This window comes from Mus pahari, chromosome 14 (genome assembly GCF_900095145.1).
Source record: "Mus pahari chromosome 14, PAHARI_EIJ_v1.1, whole genome shotgun sequence".
Lineage (NCBI taxonomy): Eukaryota > Metazoa > Chordata > Mammalia > Rodentia > Muridae > Mus > Mus pahari.
The window spans coordinates 82,977,093-82,996,233 of NC_034603.1; the positions used below are offsets into that span (position 1 = coordinate 82,977,093).

Below are 19,141 nucleotides of genomic sequence, written 5' to 3' on the forward strand. Positions count from 1 at the left end.
CTCTGTAGACCAGGCTGGTCTCAAACTCGAGAGCCCCGCCTGCCTCTGCCTCCCGTGTGCTGGGATTAAAGGCGCGGGCCGCCACCGCCTGCTTCAAGGTGTTTATTTTCATCTTTGCTTTTCTTGTATTTTCCAAGTTTTTCTTACCAGTGGTTAATAACTTGTTTTCTGGGGTGCCTGGGATGGAGGCCAGGGCCTTGCAGCTCCTAGGCAAAAGCTCTCCTGTGAGCTGTGCCCTAGCCGTATTAATCACGTGTTGCCAGCTCTTCAGGAGCGTCTGGTCAGAAAGACTGTGACACTCAGGGGCCTGAGTGAAGGTGCATGACTAGGCCCTTGTGGCTGTTCTCAGGTACCCTTCCTTCTGCTATGGCTCTGCCTCTGACCTTTGCCTCAACCTCTTGGCCAAGCCCTCCCATATGTCATCTGCGGCGGCAGCCTAAGTGAACGGACCCGTTGCCCGCCTCCTGTTCTCACCCACAGCTCTGTCGTGTCACCTTACGAGCGGCAGCTTAACTTGGATGGTTATGCCCAGTGCCTGGAGGATGGGTCTGGCAAGAGGAAGAGGAGTTCCAGCTGTCGGTAATCCACCTGCTGCTGCCACCCCTAGGGAACACATGGGCTTAAGAAGGGGCCTGAGGTGCTCTCACACAGGCTTGAGGAGACAGCCGAGGGTATACCTCAGTTCCAGGGGAATGTACATGTCTCAGGGACAGTAACAGGGGGCAAATGTGCTGCTTTTCCTCCTGTGTCTCTAAGGTCTGTTAATAAGAAGCCCAAGGCCCTGCAGAACTCCCTGCCGCCCGTCAGCCCTGCAGCCTCCAGCCCACCCGCCTGTGACCAGAGTAGCCAATACCCAGAGGAGAAGCCTCAGGACGCAAGCCCCGGGCAGGGCTCAGAGCTCCCCTTGCAGTTCCTGGGGTCCTCAGAACCTTACTCTGATCTGGCCAGGGAAGACGTGGGGTGTGACCGAGAGAGTGACAACATAGAGAATGGAGCCAAGGGAACCCCTAAGCTACGCTGGAACTTTGAGCAGATCTCATTCCCCAACATGGCCTCTGACAGTCCCCGCACCCTCCTGCCTGCTCCAGCCCCAGAGCTGCTCCCGGCCAATGTCATTGGGCGAGGGACAGATGCTGAGTCCTGGTGCCAGAAGCTGAACCAGCGGAGGGAGAAGCTCTCCCGGAGAGACCAGGAACAGCAAGCGGGGGTCCGGCAGTTCCGGGAGGATGTTAACGCAGATCCCGAGGTGCGGGGCTGCTCTAGCTGGCGGGAGTACAAGGAGCTGCTGCAGAGGCGACAGATGCAGAAGAGCCAGCCCCGGCCTCCACACCTATGGGGCCAGTCTGTTACCCCCTTGCTCGACCCTGATAAAGCCGATTGTCCAGGTAGCCCCTCACCCTGAGCTATACCCCTATAGGCTGTTGGGAGCAGAGAGACTTCTGAAAGTGGCTGCTTAGTCTAGGGCTGGCTAAGGCCTGAGGTGTGGGAGAAGGCTGTGTAGTGGGTTGGGACCTATACAGGCTGTTCCATAGGTGGTGGCAGCAGCCACTGGGGACAGTTTCCTGATGAGTCATTGCCCAGTGATTCCCATGGGGGATGAAGGTTGTGCCTGTATCCTTAAGACCATGCCCAAGATTGCTGGATGGCTTTGTCAGCAGCCAGCTCCGGCCTTCCCCTCTTCCACAGCCCGTTAGCTGAGACATGCTGACATCACAGTGGGCAGTTCTAACCAAATAACAGTGAGGAAAGCTCACTGTCTGCTCTCGGTTATAAACACATGGAACCAAGTATGTGGCTCAAGCTGTGTGTGGCCACAGACGCAGAACCCTGTAAGGCATCGTGGAAACATGGTAGATTGTAGGTGAGTTGAGTAGAGCTACCAGATAAATATGTTCTAAGTCCTGCCGCTGTGTGGAGTATAACTTATACTAAACACATCCTGGTAGACCCTAGCCAGGGTAGCCGATCTGTCGGTATCACGGGAGTGTGTAGAAGGCTGACTCCCTTCCTCAACATTGTAGCCGCCGTCCTGCAACGTATCTCCGTGCTTCAGACGACACACCTTGCTGATGGAGCTTACCGGTGAGTCTCAGCCCCGCTCACGGTCTCCATGACACTGGCTGCCAGGTGGAGCAGCAGCTGGGATTTGATTCCCGGAGTTGGGTGTGAGTCAGACGGTCATCTCCTGGGACACCTGCCTACATACTTAGCTCCCAGTGCCAGGGGAAAGGGAAGAATGGCAAGATGGTGGCTATATCCCCTGTGACGCTGCTTTGTAGAATTGTTAATACGAAAAGTTTCGGTGTAGAGAGGGAGGTGGGAGAGGAGAGTCGTCATCTTAAGGTTTTTCTGGGCTCACAGGCTGCTGGAGAAGCCTGGAGGCTTGGAGATCGGCTTCGATGTTTACCAGGCGGATGCTGTGGCGACGTTCCGAAAAAACAGCCCTGGCAAACCCTATGTGCGAATGTGCGTTAGTGGGTAAGAGATGATTGAGCATTCCCTTGAACCCTGCCACCAGTTTGCCAGACCCTGAAAAGAGTCTGAGGTCCAGAAGGGTTAAGTGCCCCTATCTAAGGCCTTACGGCTGGTTGGTGCCATGGGAACCCAAAACTCCCCGTCCTTGGCTCCACGTTACTGGCTTTTGGGGGTGGTCCTTTTCCTCTTTCACCTTAGTTCTGGGCTCACTCAACAGAAAGGAATTGATTTGGAAGGATTTACTGGCTAAGAGTGGTTAAGAACCCACACCTCCTGTCCCTCTACTCTGGGCTCTCCTGAAGCACTCATCAAAGCCGTGGAGTTTGCAGAAAGCAGAGCCCAGAGGCCAGTCAGTATTCTCGTCCCTAGCTTTCGCCTTACAGCCTTGCTGCCCTGGAAGGCCAGGGGTGGGCTATGACTAGGTCTCAGTCTGATCTTTATTCCCATAGGTTCGATGACCCTGTCCCAGACCTCTGCAGCCTCAAGCGCTTGACCTACCAGAGTGGGGATGTCCCCCTGATCTTTGCTCTAGTGGACCACGGTGACATCTCCTTCTACAGCTTCAGAGACTTCACACTGCCCAGGGATCTGGGGCACTGAATGCAGCTCTGGGGATGGCTTTCTCTGGGGGACCTGGACTGCTCTCAGGGACTGTGTCAGCTGTCTCTCATACAGGGCTCACCTGGGTGACACTGTCCAGGCCATTGGGGTCTGTGGTCCTAGGTGTCTTCTGTTTGTAGGGACGTGCACACCCTCTTGCCTGGCTATTGTGCTTTCAAGCCCACTGCCTGGAAGTGCTGCCTGGCAGTGACACACACACACACACACACACACACACACACACACACCCCGTCCCCCTTGGAACTCAGGACTTGTTTTCAGAGGCCCAGGAGTTGGGTTAGAAGAGAGGACTGTGCCTTTATTCAAGGGGGTGCTTGCTTCGTGCCATAAAGCCAAAGCCATTAAAAAAATATATATTTTCTGCTGTGGTTGAATATACTTACAGGGGCCCCTCCCTTCATTCCTGATTTGTCCATTTTGGGGGAGGAGAACCCTGGTGGACCAGAGAGGACATGAGAGAGCATGCCCAGGGCTGTGAACATGGAGCTGATGAACTTCTGAAGAATACCAATGAGACAAGAGTCCAATCTTGGTCCTGCCCTGAGGACCAACAGCTGGGTGGTGGTAGGAGGGTGGCTGAGAGTCCTGAATGGGTTGGATTGTACTCAGGCCACTCTGAGGGTCCACCCACGGTTAGGTTTGTCCCCAGCTTGTTACTCTGAGCCCCTTTCTCCCCAACCCCAAAGTTTGAGTTAAAAACTATAGTTATTGGTTATAGGGGCTGACACCCCCCTTGAACCTCAGGCTCCAGCGGCCCCTCTGAAGACAGAAGTCAGGGGGCTTTGAGTGGTGGTTGGGAGTTCGCCATTACGTCTTCGTTCCCATACCACTTTACTAGTGGGTCTGAAACCTGAATCTGAATTATATCTGAATGGAAAGCTCTCTTGAGAATCCCGCTTAGCTGTGGCCCTCACTAGACAGTCGCGGGAGGGAAGTGAAGCCTTGCCCCCACGCTCTCTCGCTTGGCTATTGTGCCTTCAAGTCCGCTGCCTGCAAGGAGTCGCGTCCATCCTGGAAAGCACCCAGGGACTATTTCCTCTTCCTAGAGGCGGTGGGACACCTAGAGCTGTGAGCAGTCCTGTGACCAGGTGCGCACAGGTGAAGGCGGGGTCCGGCAGGCCGCGCTAGGTGCGGCTTCTCACCGCTGCCCCGCCCCACACTACTGGGGCCACGATTGGCTGGAGAGCGGCCCCCGCTCTCCAGACTCCCAGGATGCGCTCCCGCCCCGTCGGCTCAGCCTAGGAGGCGGGGCCGGGGCGGGGCGAGGGCTCGGCAGGCTCGCCCTGTATGTAAATCGCGACGGCTCCGCCTCCCTCCGCTCGCCGCGCCGGAGGTGAGCAGGAAGCAGACGGCCGCCCTGCAGCCCGTGGGCCGGAGCAGGGAACCTGAGTGGTGGGTGACGGCCGCTGAGGGACGCCGAGGCCTCGGGCTGGGCCCGGCCCGCGATTGCAGGTGAGCCCACCTGGCTTTAACTTTTGGGGTGCGGACCACTAGGGGCGGCGCGGCTCGGCTGGGGAGGATTCGAGTCCCCTGGGTTTCCCAGGCGGGTCGGAGAGGGCAGCGCCCAGGTCTGCCCTGCTCGCCCAGATCTCCGACGTCTGGCTCGTCCCGGAGAAAGACACCTGTAGAAAGTGGCGCTGAGAACTTGTCTTTTCCTGTTCCGCCCCCCGGATCACCAAACTTGGGACTCGGGTTTGCACAATCGTGTTGGCTTTCGGGAGCAGGGAACAGGTGTCTGGCGTGGCTGGGTGCGGGGGACACAGTGAGCAGAGACACCGTTCCCGGACCCTTGTGCGAGGCGCCTCGACGCAGAGCGGGGCGACCCGGCTTCCTGTGACCCGGCGTCGCCAGCGGCGTCTGGAGCGCGTTACCTTGGCGGCTTAGCTCTTACCTCTGCCATCTGGGCGCTCTCCCTGCCCGCCCTTGTGCCTCCTAATCCCCCGACTCAGGAAGTCCGCGGGTGGGACTTGGTTCTCTTGTAGAAAGTGGGGCTTTTATATTCCCTGAGTGACTTTGGACACCTTTAGGCGATGGTGTTGAGTCCCAGTCTGTTTTGTACGCGGATGGGTGGGGGTTACACTGTGTAACTTGGCAAAGAGTGAAAAATTCTTGCCAAAGAAAGTGTGCTGTGTTTTTGCTCGGTTTGGGGGGTTGGTGGGCACACTGGGCCTTAGCTGTGGGAAGTGACCATAACTGGGGTAACTGCGCTGTAGCTCTTAGAGGATTTTCACCTGAAACAGGTGAACTTCCGGTAAGGAGGGTGGAGCTTAGATACCGCGTCCTTTCCCGCAGGGACCCTTATGTCTATGTAACCTCTAGAGACCCTGTGTTAAAGTCTGTCCTGAGCTAGATGTGTCAGGGTAACAAGGAGATGTTTGTGGGGAGAACAGAGCTGTGCTGTGGCCTGCCTAAAAGATGGCAAGTTAGAGTGACTTTGAGAGAAGAGCTCCTGGGTCTGTGTATATCAGTAGTGCACAGACCGCAGGAGGACGATGGAGGAAAAGATGTCTCAACAAATGAGTCAGGTCATTTTCTTTTCTCTTTAAATATTTGTTTGTTTGTTGGTTGGTTGGTTGGTTGATTCATTCAGACAGGGTTTTTCTGTGTAGCCCTGGATGTCCTGGACCTCATTCTGTAGACTAGCCTGGCCTTGAACTCACAGAGATCCACCTTGCCTCTGCCTCCCAAGTGCTGGGATCAAAGGTGTGCTAAACTGCTGCTCCCTCCCCCACCTCCCCCAAACCCCCTCTGCTGCTGCGGCCACCTGGCTCAGGTAGTTTTCTTGAGTCATCTCACACAGAATATTTGACAGGACTCAAACCAAGCTCTTTCTGTTCTCTGATGGGCTTGGACCAGTTCCCTGGAGAGCATTTCCAGGTCCTTAGGGTAGTTTGCATTTCTACTCTTACTTGAGGCAATGGTGACTCCTCTCCAGTGACAGATTGATATAATTTTAATCATATTAAAAGATTTAGTCTCGCCGGGAGTGGTGGCGCACACCTTTAATCCCAGTACTTGGGAGGCAGAGGCAGGTGGATTTCTGAGTTTGAAGCCAGCCTGATCTACAAAGTGAGTTCCAGGACAGCCAGGGCTACACAGAAAAACCCTAAAAAAAAAAAAACACCCCCCTAAAAAAAAAAAAAAAAAAAAAAAAAAAAAAAAAAAAAAAAAAAGATTTAGTCTCAGCCGGGCAGTGGTGGCGTATGCCTTTAATCTCAATACTCAGGAGGCAGAGGCTGGCAGACCTCTGAGTTCAAGGCCAACCTGGTCTACAGAATGAGTTCCAGGACATCCAATGCTACACAGAGAAACCCTGTGTCAAAAAAAAAATTTAGTCTCTCTTAATACATTTAAATTTTATGTTTTGTGTGTGCGTGGGTATGTGTGCGGGAATGTACATGTTATGGTATGTGTGTTTGTGTAGGCCAAAGGACAAGTTAGAGGAGTGCTGTCCTCCCACCATGCTTGAGGCTGGAACTCAGGTCATCATGCTTGCTTCCAGGTGCCCTTCCTTCCCTGTTGAACCATCTTGCCAGCCGGAAAATAACCTTCAACAAACAACAGTATCAGAGAAAAATAAATAAAGGGAAGGCTCAAGTGAGCCCTGTCCATTACAATGGGAGCTTGCTGTGTGGCTCACACCTGTAATCCCAGCACTCCTGGGACTGAGGCGGGAAGATGTCTACAAACTAGGGGGCCAAACAGGCCTACAAGACAAGTCTCGTGATCTTATTTTATGTTAGATTCCCGTGTATGTGTGAGTGTATGTCACATGTGTGCAGGTACGTCCCGAGACCACAAAGGCATCAGAACCACAGGCACTTTATGTGGTGTGGGTGCTGGGAATGGAACTTAAGTCTAATGGAAAAGTTGCAGTGGTTTTCACTGTTGAGCCGTCTCCCCAGCCAAGACCCTTTTTCAAAAACAAGAGGGAATGGACATCTATAGTTACAAAAACAAAGGCATTCTGAAAGTGGGAAGCGAGGCAGATTGCTTTGCCTGCCGCCTTTCTTCTCACAGTTCCTCATCCCAGGCATCAGATGACTGCGAATCCTACCTTACAGTTCTTGCTAAATAGCCCAAGGCCCATCACTTAGCCACTCTGGGCCTGGGTTTCCCAGAGTTGCTGAGAAAGTGAAGTCTGAGCTCAGATGACCTAGTGCACAGCAGGCATACACAAGGCAGAATTTGTTAATTTTCTTAGAAGCATGGAAAGGCCCAATTAGCCCCATTCAGGTCTCTTAGATAGACACCCGGCGGCTGAGGGGACTTGAGAATCAGTGCTGTCGTGATTTTGTGACCCTTGGAAGTCAGTGGAGCTAAAGATCAGAATTTTATCCTGAAGCCATGTCTGAGGTGGTGGGGGGACAGAAGGGGTGCTGCCTCTTCTAGCCTTGACACCTTCCCTGACACCTGAAAATTCACTTATTCCTTGGGAACTGGGTTAAGGCTTGAGACTTTCTCTCCCTATCTCCCTCTCTCCCTCTCCTTCTCCCTCTCCTTCCCTCTCCCCCTTTCCATGTGTGTGTGTGTGTGTGTGTGTGTGTCTGTCTGTCTGTCTGTCTGTCTGTCTGTCTGTGTTCTCCACCCATGCTTACTCCATCCACTCTACACTCCGTCTAGGGGTAGGGCAGGGGAGTGAGACATTGCTCCACAGCTCTGCCCTTCCTCAAACAAGCCCAGTCACCCTTACATGTCTCTCTCTCCCTTTCTCCCCATTCCTGCCTGCCCTGGGAGAGAAAGGGGTACGGGGGCAAGTTTGGAGTCTATGCCTGCGGCTGGTAGCCACTCAGTATCCTGGAGAAGAGGCTGAGTAGGTCTGACAGACAGGCCCTCCGACCCTGTTGTCTAAGGCAACCAGGAGCAGCTGTTGAGACTCCTGAGCTGGGTACCACGGGAGGCCTCTGCAAGGTGGCTCCTCAGAGCAGCACTGGCAGCTCGCCCCGCTCTGGTTCTGGGAGGCCCTCTTATCTCCCTCCTCCTGAGCCCGGGCATGCCAGGTCTGCTTGGCAACTTTTGTTCTCCTCTGCCCAGGTAGAGTTTAGGCAGGGGAGAGGAGATGGGTGTTGCCCATCAGCCACTGCACTATCTGCCCTCGCCAGTCTCCAATCCGTAGCTGTGCCCAGCTTCTTTGAGATGGCTTTCTCCATCTGCCCTGCCTCAGAGAAAACTGGTCCTTTGAAGAGTCACTTGCCCTTCCCAGGAACCATGAAGAATTCTTGAGCTAGGAGAGGCTCCTTTGGGCGTGGGGACAGGGAAGCCAGGAGGTACCTGACTCTACCCTTTAGGAATTCAGCAAGAGACTAGAGCCCTCTCTTGGTATTCTCAGGGTAAATAGTATTAATATTTAATAATATTATTCTGGGATCTTGTCAAGGAGTTGAGTATCCCGAAGCCACAGTCTGTGACAGGGCCTGCAAAGTTACCTCCGAGGATGCTGTATATGACATCTGAGTGGCCTTTGCCTGAGTCTTGAGAGCAGACTAGGACCATGTAGATTCCACCTCCGCATCTTTAAAGTCAGTGACTAGAGAAGACCATGCCTAGCTAATCCCTGGACTGTCTGTCTGTTTAATCATTGATTTAAAGGAAAGTTCTCATTGTGTCTTGGCCCTGGGCACTGGAGGTAGCCTTAAAGCAAGGTCTCTGTCATGGCATTTTCTCCCTTTCAAATGGGCAGGACAGGAAATAAACATCGCTAAAAATCATGCATTTGCCGATGACACCAGTTATAGGGTTGGGAGAACCAAGAAGAGGTCGGGATGAGCCGTAATGGGGTAGAGCTGGATGTCTCTGTACAGGTTAGACTTGCCAAGAGGACAACTTTCGAGCTAAAGACCTGAGAAGGCAAGACAATTCTGAGAGTAAAATTGGAGTACCCCAAAGTGTGGCCCTGGGGATACAACTGGATGAGACTGGCATGGTCCCCTCTTCTGGTCACTAACTGCTGGGGACAACTGGTAGGAGGCCCTAGGATGAGGTTGGCCTGGGACCAGGTAACCCAGTCAAGCCACCTGTCTGTCTCAGGTGTACTTTACTGCAGTTCTGGGGAGCCTGGTTTTAGATGGCAGAAGAGGGGTAAGTGGGCATCTGGGAGATTTTGTGTTTAGGTTTCTCTTGCTTTCAGGGGCCTCTTCCCGGGCACTGGCTCAAACACTCAGAGTAGCTGAGAGTGAGCAGATGAGTCTAGAGTCAGAAGACTGGGACTCCCACCGTTTGGGGCTTGCAGACCTGCCAGGGGCCTCCGCAAAGTAGCCATGGGCATCTGAGTTGACACAGACAATAGCAGCTGCTGCGGTGTCTTAAGGCCCTGCCCTGCTGCTCTAGCCTGTCTTAAGGCCCTGCCCTGCTGCTCTAGCCGTGGGCGGTGCAGGGGTGGCCTCACATCCGCCACTCAGGAGACTAAAGCCACACCAGCACTGGCCTCACACAGGATGTTGGGGGGGGGGGGCTGTCACTAGTAGGTCAGTGACATGTTGTGGGAAGCCCAAGCACAGGGGACAGGTGAGGAGAGCTTGAATCCCACAGTTGTGCTCCTAGAGAGCAGGGTGGTTGGTTACTGGGCATGGCTCCAGTACCTCCTGTCCCTTAGGCCAACCCAGCAGTACCCAGTAGTGTCAGGACCTCCCAGCAGATCAGTTAACTGCCTGAGCTATTTAAGGCCTTTCTTCTAGAGGACTGTCCTGCCTACAGCCCCTGGACAGATGGGCCCGGCTCGGCCACACCTTGTTTGCATGGGTACAGATTAGCTCAGGCACCCCATCAGAGCTGTTTAACCTGGAGATCTCCATGTCCTCCTACCCAGGCATGGTCAGACCTGCCACACGAGACAGGGGCCACCCCTGGTCGCTCTCTCCCCACAGTTCACTGCTCCCTGTTAACAGGGAAGTGTGGAAAGGCCAGTGTGTGGGGTGGGGGTGGGGCAGAAAATAAGAGAGAGAGAAAGGAGGTGTCTTTCTTCAAGTCTTTCTTTTTTTTTTTTTTTTCAGGCAGGTGTCAAGGGGTGGACCAGACCTATATTAGGCCCAGGAATGTTCTGCTGACAGGGGAATTTGGGGGGCTAATAGTGGTAAGAAAAGGAAATTACCAGATCACTGCCCACAGGTGGCTCTCAGGCTGGTTCCACACACAAAGCATAGATCTGTGTGGAAAATGGTCAACTGAGCTTCAACGAGCTGCCCTGAGTCCTGACTGCCCCTGTGGAATCAGAACCGGGCGATGGCTCACGAGCTGGTCTGGTTTTGGACAGAGGGTGTGCCCAGCAAGGTTGGAAACTGAGACAAGGCCATCTTTAGAAGCTGGGGTGGAGAAGCCATTTCCATCTCAAATAGTCACGTGGTGATCCAAATGACTGCCGCAGTCCTTCTTGGTGTCTGGTGTGGGTATCTGGTGTAGGGATCTGGTGTAGGAGCCCCTGACCTCTCCTCTTTGCTGGTTCTTAGTTCCTGGTTCTAACCAGTGGGCTACTAAGCACTCCCAGCTTTTGCACGTATATCGGGCGGTGTCCAGTTTACTGAGGTCAGCATGGCTAGGTAGGCATCCTGCATCCAAAGAGTAATCCCACCACCAAGATGGAGGCAGCCCTCCCCCGTCCATCACACTTGGGGGCCCTGTCTCTTCCCCTTAGGTCCTATGTACCCTGCAGATAAACCAAATGCTAAGGCCATAACCTTTCCGAGGTGATTCCCAGTGTATTCTACCTGGCTTCAAAACCCCGTACACTACTTTCTCACTGGACAGTCTTCTGTTCCGTTCACAGCCAGCCTTCTGTCGCAGGTCTGAGCCCCCTTCGCGGGGGTTCCTCGTCACTGGTCACTCAAGGCTGCTGCTTGTCCTCCTGATAGCTAATGCTAGAGATGGACGGGTGGCCCGCCCGTGTGCTTCTAAGGAACTTTCATTTGATTCGTCCTCAGGTGTATGTGCGTGTTCATGCCTGTGAGTGGGTACACATGTGTGTGCACGTGTTTGTGTAGGGCGGACAGGTCCTCGGGTGTCATTCCTCAGGTGCTGGCTGGCCACCTTGGTTTTTCTGAGACAGGATCTCTCCCTGACCTGGAATTCACTGTGCGCAGTGAGCCGCAGGGGTCCTCTCTCAGCCTCTGCCCTGAGGTTACAGGCACACACCTCCACCCCAGCTCTTTGACCTGGGCTTTGGAGGTCAAGCTCGGGTCCTCGTGCTTGCAAGATACCAGCTTTTCTGGCTGAGCTAACCCCTAGCCTAAAATGTGATCACTTTAAGCGCATTTCCGATGAGGACGGGCTCAAGTGATGAATGAGGAAGGCTTTTCTGAGTCCTGTTGCAAGAGGGTCAGAAAGATAATTCAGACAGAGCAGTGGGGGCCAGAGGAGAGGAGGGGCTGTGTGTGGTGGGCCCCCGACAGAGTGGCCTTCCCTGTGGCCCTGCCTCTGGCTGGCTGTCTTTTTCATCTTTCCGGTGTGTGTCTGTGCTGCGAGGTGCTATGCGAGTCACTCCATGATCTCAGCCTGGACTTGCCCCAGTGCTCCTGGGATGTGCTCCTTATCCTGGCCCACGGCACTGTGCCTCTTCCACCCGCCTGACCCTCAGCCCTGCCCTAAACCTTATGTGGCCCCGGTAATGCCTGTCACCAAGGTCCCGAGTAGGGGATATGAGGAGAAAGTAGCAGGGAGGGGACAGTTGTAGACTGGGGTGAGGGGTTATGTGGGGTATCCTAGGCAAAGTTTCCCGGGTAAAGTGCTGTGAACGCAGAGTCGCTGACCAGTGACTCTCAGCAAGGCTTCCCCACCCTCACCCCACCTCACCCCCAGCCCCTGCGCCCTTGACCTCTGCATCTTGCTTGCTTTCTCCTTCGCACTCTACCCTCCCTCCTGCCAGGGCATCTCTCAAGGTCTGTTTGCCTCAGGCGCACTTGGGGCTGTAGGTTTGCCCCTTAGTCTTTTACCTCCCCACTTCCCAGGAGTAGGCTAGGCAGTATCAGCCCCGTGTCAGACTTAACAGCCCCAGCCTGACTTCCAGGCTCCTCTGAGGGCTTGCTTATCTGGGGTAGATGGCCTGGGGTGGGGGAGGGGGCTTCCTGAACTGAGCCAAGCCAGGCCCGCACCTGTCCTCCTCCTCCTCTAAGGGGTGGCATATTTTCATGCCTTGCCTTGGGGCAGTTACACTGGCCCCAACCAAGCCTGTTCTACCTCCACCTTGGTCCCAGCTCCTAGGTCACTCTTCTGCCACCCTGGCCAATGGGGTCCCGAGCAGTAGGTCCCCCACAAGGTCGCTGAGCCCTGTCGGCTAGTTCTTAAGAACACTCTGGAAGCAGTGACCAGGCACCTGGTCCCAAACTGCTTGGTTAGCTTCGAGCTCATGACCTGTGGGAGTATGTGCGCGTGCCCCTGCCTTTTAACTGCAGCCATATAATTAGCTCTCCTGTAATAGCCATTCCTCATGGACGCCTTTATAAGCCCCTCAATTCCGGGGTTAGTCATACTCGGGGGTCAGCTCTGAGTTCTGCCGCTTCCTATGCAGTGGTGACCCTGGGGAAGTTGCTTAGTCTGTGGCCCTTCCCGTTTCCTCTGTCAGGTAGGTGTTCTGCCTGGCCTCTCAGGTGGCCTGCGCCTGAGCTGATGTGTAGTGTTTACCCTGAGCACACAAACAACAGAGGTGGTCAGAACTTGGTCCCCACATCTCCCTGGGGTTCTTTGGAGGAGGAGTCACCCTCAGTGATTTGATGGTTCTACAGTGAGCATAGACAACTTGAACCAAAACATTTAAAACGTACCAACAGGTACATTCAGGGGGTCTGGAACAGGGCTGGTAACAGCAAGTGCTTAGAGGGCCACTTGGGAGGGTGGCCTGCACCGAGTGTTCTGCCCTCCTACACCAAGTGTTCTGCCCCTCTCTCTTGCCACTCACCACTTTGCCATGTCACTTTGAGCTCCTGTGGGGTCCTTAGTACAGATGGCCCTGGTCTCTTCTTGTCCCTTCCCTGGAGTCCGCTGGTCTCTTTCCTTTCCCAGGGAGTCATTCCCAGCTTCCTGTGCCTTCTGACCCAGTGACCTCGGCTGGGGAGGGGAAAGCCTGCACCCCAGGAGCGGTAGCCGCTGATTTACGAGCTTGCACCACCCTCCCCCACGGCTGGAATGTTCGGCTAGCCAGCTCAGCTGTCTCTTCAGAGGCAGAGATGGCCGAAGTCTGGGGCCTGTTTTCACTCCAGTCCCAGGAGTCCCCAGTACTTGATGCCCCATGCTTGTTCTCTGGCTTGTTATGGGACCTCAGGTGGGTACCCAGATTTTCCCACCAACCCCCATGCTCCACCCCACCCACCCCCACGAGTGGGAGGCTCTGCAGTGGTCTTGCTTCCCTAAAAATGTGAAATCCCTAATCTCTATCCCCCCTCCCCCACGGCAGATCATGACCCTTTGATTGTCCCTAGAGGGTGACAGTTCCCCAGGGACTGATCTCTGGTGTTTGGTTTAGAAGTGGCTTGTCCTGCTGATCTTTGCATTTGCAGGGGATGTGGCTCTATCCTTCTTTCTCAACCTGAATGTGATGTGACCCCCTCCCAGTGTGTCACTGGAGGCCCCTTGGGTGGGAGTGGGGGTTGCCGCCAGCAACTAAGGAGTCTCTCTTTTTTTTTTTTGGTTTTTCGAGACAGGGTTTCTCTGTGTAGCCCTGGCTGTCCTGGAACTCACTTTGTAGACCAGGCTGGCCTCGAACTCAGAAATCCGCTTGCCTCTGCCTCCCGAGTGCTGGGATTTAAGGCGTGCGCCACCACGCCAGGCGGGAGACTCATTCCTAAATCCACAGAGTCTTCTCATAAGCAAAGTAAGTCCTTGCCGGTTAATTAATTGATTACAGAGCTGAGGATGAAAGGCCTTGTACAGTGCCACCAAGTGCTCTGCCACTGAACTGTATCCACCCCTGCCCCCAACCTTCTGGATAGCTTTCTGGCCTCAGTTTAGATAGGAAGCATCTCCCCTCCCCCAGTTGAGGCTGGGTGTCCCGTCCCTGCTCCAGCTTAAGCACTTAGCACACTTCGTGGGCCTGTCTACCTGACCCTACGTGCGCGCGGCATGCAGGGAGCTGGCATGTTTGCTTTCTCTCCATCTAGAGTGGAATGAAGGAAGCCATTTCTGTAATGGCCTGAGTGAGCCCCTGTGTTCCTAGGAACATGCCCAGTGCCAAAGATGGCCAGCAGGAGACTGCTACTAGGCGCCGAAAGTCAAAACCACCCACTCAGGTCCCCTCCCCCAAGGAGAACACAGAAATGGTTCCCCCTTGGGCTGGGAATGCTTGCTGTGGTCGGTGAGCTAGAATGTCTTCTCTTGATTTGGGCTCCGCTGTGGCCCTTGAGAAAGGAGGCCTCTTTAGGAGGTGGCAGGAAATAGGGTCTCACTTTGTACCCCTCCATGGTTTTAAACCCTTGATGCTCCATCTCCCCAGTCACCTAGGTTACTTGTGTGCCACCGTGCACATCTGAAAAGGAGCACTTCTAGATGCCCAGCCAGAGCTCAGGGAGCTGCAACTGGGAATTAGCAGCGAGGTGGAGCTAGGATTAACCTAGAGAGCCCAGCAGCCTCATTGAGCCAGACCTGGTCACCAGCACCACGGGGCTTGGCTAGGTGAGTCTTTGATGGGCTCCCTGCCCATTTTACCCCAACCTGGGTATTCCTGCTAAAACTGCTCCAGGTCCTTCCCTGGCTTGTCCAGTTGAGGCACCAATCATGGAATTCCACAGGACAGCCCCACTTCACCAACTGACTGCTCTGAAGGAGGCTTGTGAAGTTTCTCTTTCTGGATTTTTATGGTTTTTTTTTTTTTCTTTCTTTCAGAAAACAGGTTAACAATTAAGCTAATTAACCATAGGGCCTGCTGACCCTCTTTGTTCTTATAAATCTGGGGTAAATGGCTTCCTCCTCCAGTTTCTCCAGCTCCCATTATGGTAACTGGTGGCATTAGAGCATCAGCCAGGGAAGAGACAGGCCCAGCCTCCAGGAACCAAGGACTCACTGTCTTCCTGTCCTGAGCCCTTGCAGTGGAAGGAGCTCAGGAAAGTGAGGGTGAAGCTGGGCTTAAGAAGAGAGGCTGGGAGCCGGGCATGGTAGTGCGTGCCTTTAATCCCAGCACTGGGAAGGCAGAGGCAGGTGGATTTCTAAGTTCAAGGCCAGCCTGGTCTACAGAGTAAGTTCCAGGACAGCCAGGGCTATACAGAGAAACCCTGTCTCAAAAAACCAAAAAAAAGAAAGAAGAAGAGAGGCAGGTAGGGAGGTTCCGGGCCTGGGCCTCAGCAGCTGGGGCCTGAGTGATCCTGGGTGACCCTGGGCTTGGACAGCTGTAGGCCTGGGTGACCCTGGGCCGTGGACACCTGTGTCCAGGATGATTCTGGCCCCAGGAATCTATGGGTCTGGGTGAGGCTGGGCCTGGACAACTGTGGGCATGGGCTCAAGGGCACTTTTGGTTTCTGCAGGTCTTTTGTGGGGGCCACAAACTAAGCAAGATGAGGCGGTTCCTGAGAACTGGACATGACCCTGCCAGGGAGAGGCTGAAGCGGGATCTGTTCCAGTTTAACAAGGTAAGGAAGGGGTGAGGGAGGGAGGGCAGGAAACCTTGGCCTGGTCTCCTCCCCAGGGACTGGGGCTGGGGAGTGACACTGCCTGAAAAGCCCCCTGGGAATCTTAACTGGGAAACAGAGGGATGGTTCCTAGGAAGAGGTATATTGTTATTGTTTATTTCTGAGACGGGGGTCTCACTGTGTAGCCCTGACTGACATGGGACTCACAGAGATCCACCTGCCTCTGTCTCTTGAGTGTTAGAATCAAAAGGACTGTGTCACCGTGCTGTCTAGGAACAACATTGGGTCTGGGAGTTGGAATTCCTTGTCCCAGGTCTCTCCCTGGCTACAAGTGACTGAGAGTTACTCCGCCAAGTCCCTGTCCTTCTACCTGTGACAGGCACAAAACCTTCAGCCCTGCCTGCTTTGTCACAGGGCTGCCAAACAGGCTAAGGAACAGAAAAGATGAAAGCGCGTTGAGTCCCAAGGTATAATAACATCCTTATGATGTCGTGGCCCTGTGGCCTCAGGGACCATTCCCGCTGATACTGCCCCAAGCAAAAAGCTTTCTCTGAAGGCGAGTTGCAGCCTGGGGAGGGAGGGGGGACCAGCACCTGAGAGAGTGGGGCAAAGTGGCATCTGAAGCCCCAGGAGCTCTACTGGCCTCCCCAATGAAGGCCTCGGAAGGCTAAAGAGTGTGACAGGGTGTGACGGGCTCATTAGCTTCCCGCTCCTGCCACCCAGCAATCTGGAGCTGCTTGTGGGTAATTAGCCTTCTCCCACTGCTTTGATCTGTGTCCGAAGTAGGTTGTAGGTGGGAGACAGCAGGATCCTTTCCCCGGGGGTCTGCATCTCCAGGGCAAGTCCACAGGTGCTATTCTGACTTTTTTGGTACTGAGGATTGAGCCCAAGCCATCTAAGTAACCAAGCCATCCACCCCTGAGCTTCAGCCCCAGTCAGGAACTATGCCTTTTTGGGGGGTGGGGGGGGGTTGGTTTGGGCTTCCCCTCACCCTGAAACGATCTGGTGAATGAAGGACCCTCCTTTCTGGGTTCTGTTCTACTTTTCCATTTGAGAAGTAACGACGTTGGCTTACCCAGATCCAAAGACATCTTTTCTGCTTACGAACAAACCAGGAGAATGTTGGCCCGTGACCTATGCAGAGGGAGGGCTTGTATACAGATGTCTCCTGGGACAGGACAGCTTGTGGTTAGCATGGTGCCTCGGGAAACCTAGGTGCTGGGTTTTGTTTGCTGGTTGGCACCTCCTAGAGCCGTGTCCAGAAGTTGGATGTAGGGTGCCCAGCTCACCTGTGGGGATGTCACCTTGGTGTTTGTCATGACACCTGCCCCTGGAAGCAGGCTTCCCTGAGTTAATGCTTCTTCCCCTGACCGGATTTTAAGCCACAGATCACCATCTGGGGCAGGTGTTAGGAACAGGGTGACACCCGGGGCTTACCACCCTCATTCCTGAGGGAATTGGTCACGGGTGCTGGGTGGGACCTACAGCCAGTACCCGTCAGCTGACCTGAGTGACCCCCAGGTGCCACTATTGTCCTTGGTGATGCTAGGATCTCTCACTCGGAAAAGGTAGCCAATTCCAGCAGAAACCAGACCGACTGGCTCAGCAAAAGGATAAACCCAGACCTCAGTTCCTGTGTGCCGTGGGTGAGGCTAGGGTGGGGCTGGGGCGAAGGAATCTTACCCTACCTCCAGTACGCTCCATCTGTGGTCCCCGAGTAACGTGTGACCCCTGGATCCCTGGGCATCACGAGGCGTGAGGGTGGGCTAGAATTCTCTCCGCCTTGACCTTTGATCAGTCCAAGGCCTAGCTCTGTAAGACTTGAATTGGAAAGGCCTTTGCCCTTCAGACTTAGGGAGGGGAAGGGCCGAGGGCCTCAAATTCTTCGTTTAGGGGGTAAATGGGAGGGAGGAGCCGGTTGCACCAAGCTAGACCTCAAGGTTCTGAGGGTATGTTGGAGCTGGCAGGGTGTGCTCTGAGAGTAAAGTCAGGTTCTGGAGGACTTGAGACTCTGAAGAGTCATACCCATGGCAGCCACTCGCACCACGGTCCAGGGGAATGCTGTACCCCCTGAGTGGCTTTGATCATGTCAGCAGGTGTCCCATCGACAGTTTAGAAGAGGTGACCCAAGGTTCCTTCTGTACAGTCAGAGAATGGCCTGAGCAGGCTTTCTCACCTCCTAACTGGCGACGTCTGGGGATGTCTGTGGCCTGTTGTGTTGAGAGTATTGTCCTGGGCACTGTAGTTAGCAGCACCCTGGTTCTGGCTAGATGCCAGTCCCCTGCCTCTGCCCAGATGATATCACACAAAATGTCTCTAGCCATTGTCAGTTGACACCCGGGGCTTCTAGTTGCTCTCTGCTGAGAATGTCTAGAATGGGAGGGTGCAGTGTGTGTGTGTGTGTGTGTGTGTGTGTGTGTGTGTGTGTGTGTGTTGGATAAAGCAGGAAAGTGAGTGTCCAGGAGAACTGTGGGGTCTCAGCCAGGAGCAGTAAAAATTTATTTGGAGGAGTGTTACACCTGGACTTCTTTGAAAATAGGGTCTCATTATGTAGCCTTGGCTAGCCTGGAGCTTGCTCTGTAGACCAGGCTAGCCTTCAATTCAGAGATCTACCTGCCTCTGCTTAACCCTAACCCTCTCAAATACTAAGATTAAAGGCTCACGGTGTAACCCCCATGCCCAGTCACTCTGACCATTTTGATGAGAACAGGATGGAAAGCCGTGGTTCCTATTCATGGCGAAGCATCTGGTCCAATGAAGAGTGTTGACCTAGCACCTGATAGCCCCATCACTCACTGTGAGGCCTTGGCATAGCTCTAGAATGGAGATGATCTTAGATTTAGATTTAGGTTGAGTGAGGCGTAAACAGATCCAGTGTAATGTGAAAGGCTGTACACATATGTCCACGGACTGCATGGCTAAAGGCCACAGAATCAAAGGAGCGTGGGCCGTTGTCAGACTCCACACAGGAATTCCTCATGTATAGGTTAGGGTCCGAACCTGCACAGAGGCTACTCACAGTGTGGTCACATCTGGGAGCGCCACCCGAAGGTCAGGCTGTCAGGCAGCGTGTCATGGGCATGGCATGCAACAACAGGACAGTGGCATCACCACAAGCTTGACACCCAAACAGCTTACAGATCCCAGCTTCTAAACCAGTTCTAAGCCTTCCCTCTAGCCTCTTCCAGCCAAACTCCTTTACACCAGCGCCAGTAAGATGCTTCTCACAAACGGGGACATTGCCCTAGGGCTATGAGGGTTACCTGTCCTTGGCCAGGAGTTGTGACCATGACCAGAAAAAGAGGGCTTGCCAGGGGACCAAGTCTAGGTCAAGTGCTGGGTGCCAGGCATCAGGGCTGGGTGTTACAGTGGTTGGGGCAGGGATCAGGAGCCATACAACCTGGGCCTTCGTTCTGAGTCAGCTCTTACCACGTGACCATGTAGACACTGATTAGCTCGTCTGTTCCTCAGTTTGCTCTACCGTGAAGTGGACGTTGCTAAGC

At 54.2% G+C, this 19,141-nt stretch overlaps 2 protein-coding genes across 4 annotated transcripts in view; both read left to right on the forward strand.

Annotated features, from left to right (window-relative positions):
• Tsen54 (tRNA splicing endonuclease subunit 54) overlaps positions 1 to 3,430 on the forward strand; it is a 7,929-nt gene extending 4,499 nt beyond the window's left edge. The window contains exons 7-11 of the mRNA XM_021213378.2: positions 481 to 579; positions 757 to 1,385; positions 2,022 to 2,082; positions 2,362 to 2,478; positions 2,925 to 3,430. Of these exons, the coding sequence (XP_021069037.1) occupies positions 481 to 579; positions 757 to 1,385; positions 2,022 to 2,082; positions 2,362 to 2,478; positions 2,925 to 3,075 (1,057 nt within the window). The 3' untranslated portion in view covers positions 3,076 to 3,430. The remainder of the gene's footprint in view (positions 1 to 480; positions 580 to 756; positions 1,386 to 2,021; positions 2,083 to 2,361; positions 2,479 to 2,924) is intronic.
• A 1,002-nt stretch (positions 3,431 to 4,432) lies between these two features.
• The window catches only part of Llgl2 (LLGL scribble cell polarity complex component 2), a 33,883-nt gene continuing 19,174 nt past the window's right edge, over positions 4,433 to 19,141 (forward strand). For all 3 annotated transcript variants that reach the window (XM_021212083.2, XM_029546416.1, XM_029546418.1), the window contains exons 1-2: positions 4,433 to 4,548; positions 15,534 to 15,638. In XM_021212083.2, the coding sequence (XP_021067742.1) occupies positions 15,564 to 15,638 (75 nt within the window). In that variant the 5' untranslated portion in view covers positions 4,433 to 4,548; positions 15,534 to 15,563. The remainder of the gene's footprint in view (positions 4,549 to 15,533; positions 15,639 to 19,141) is intronic.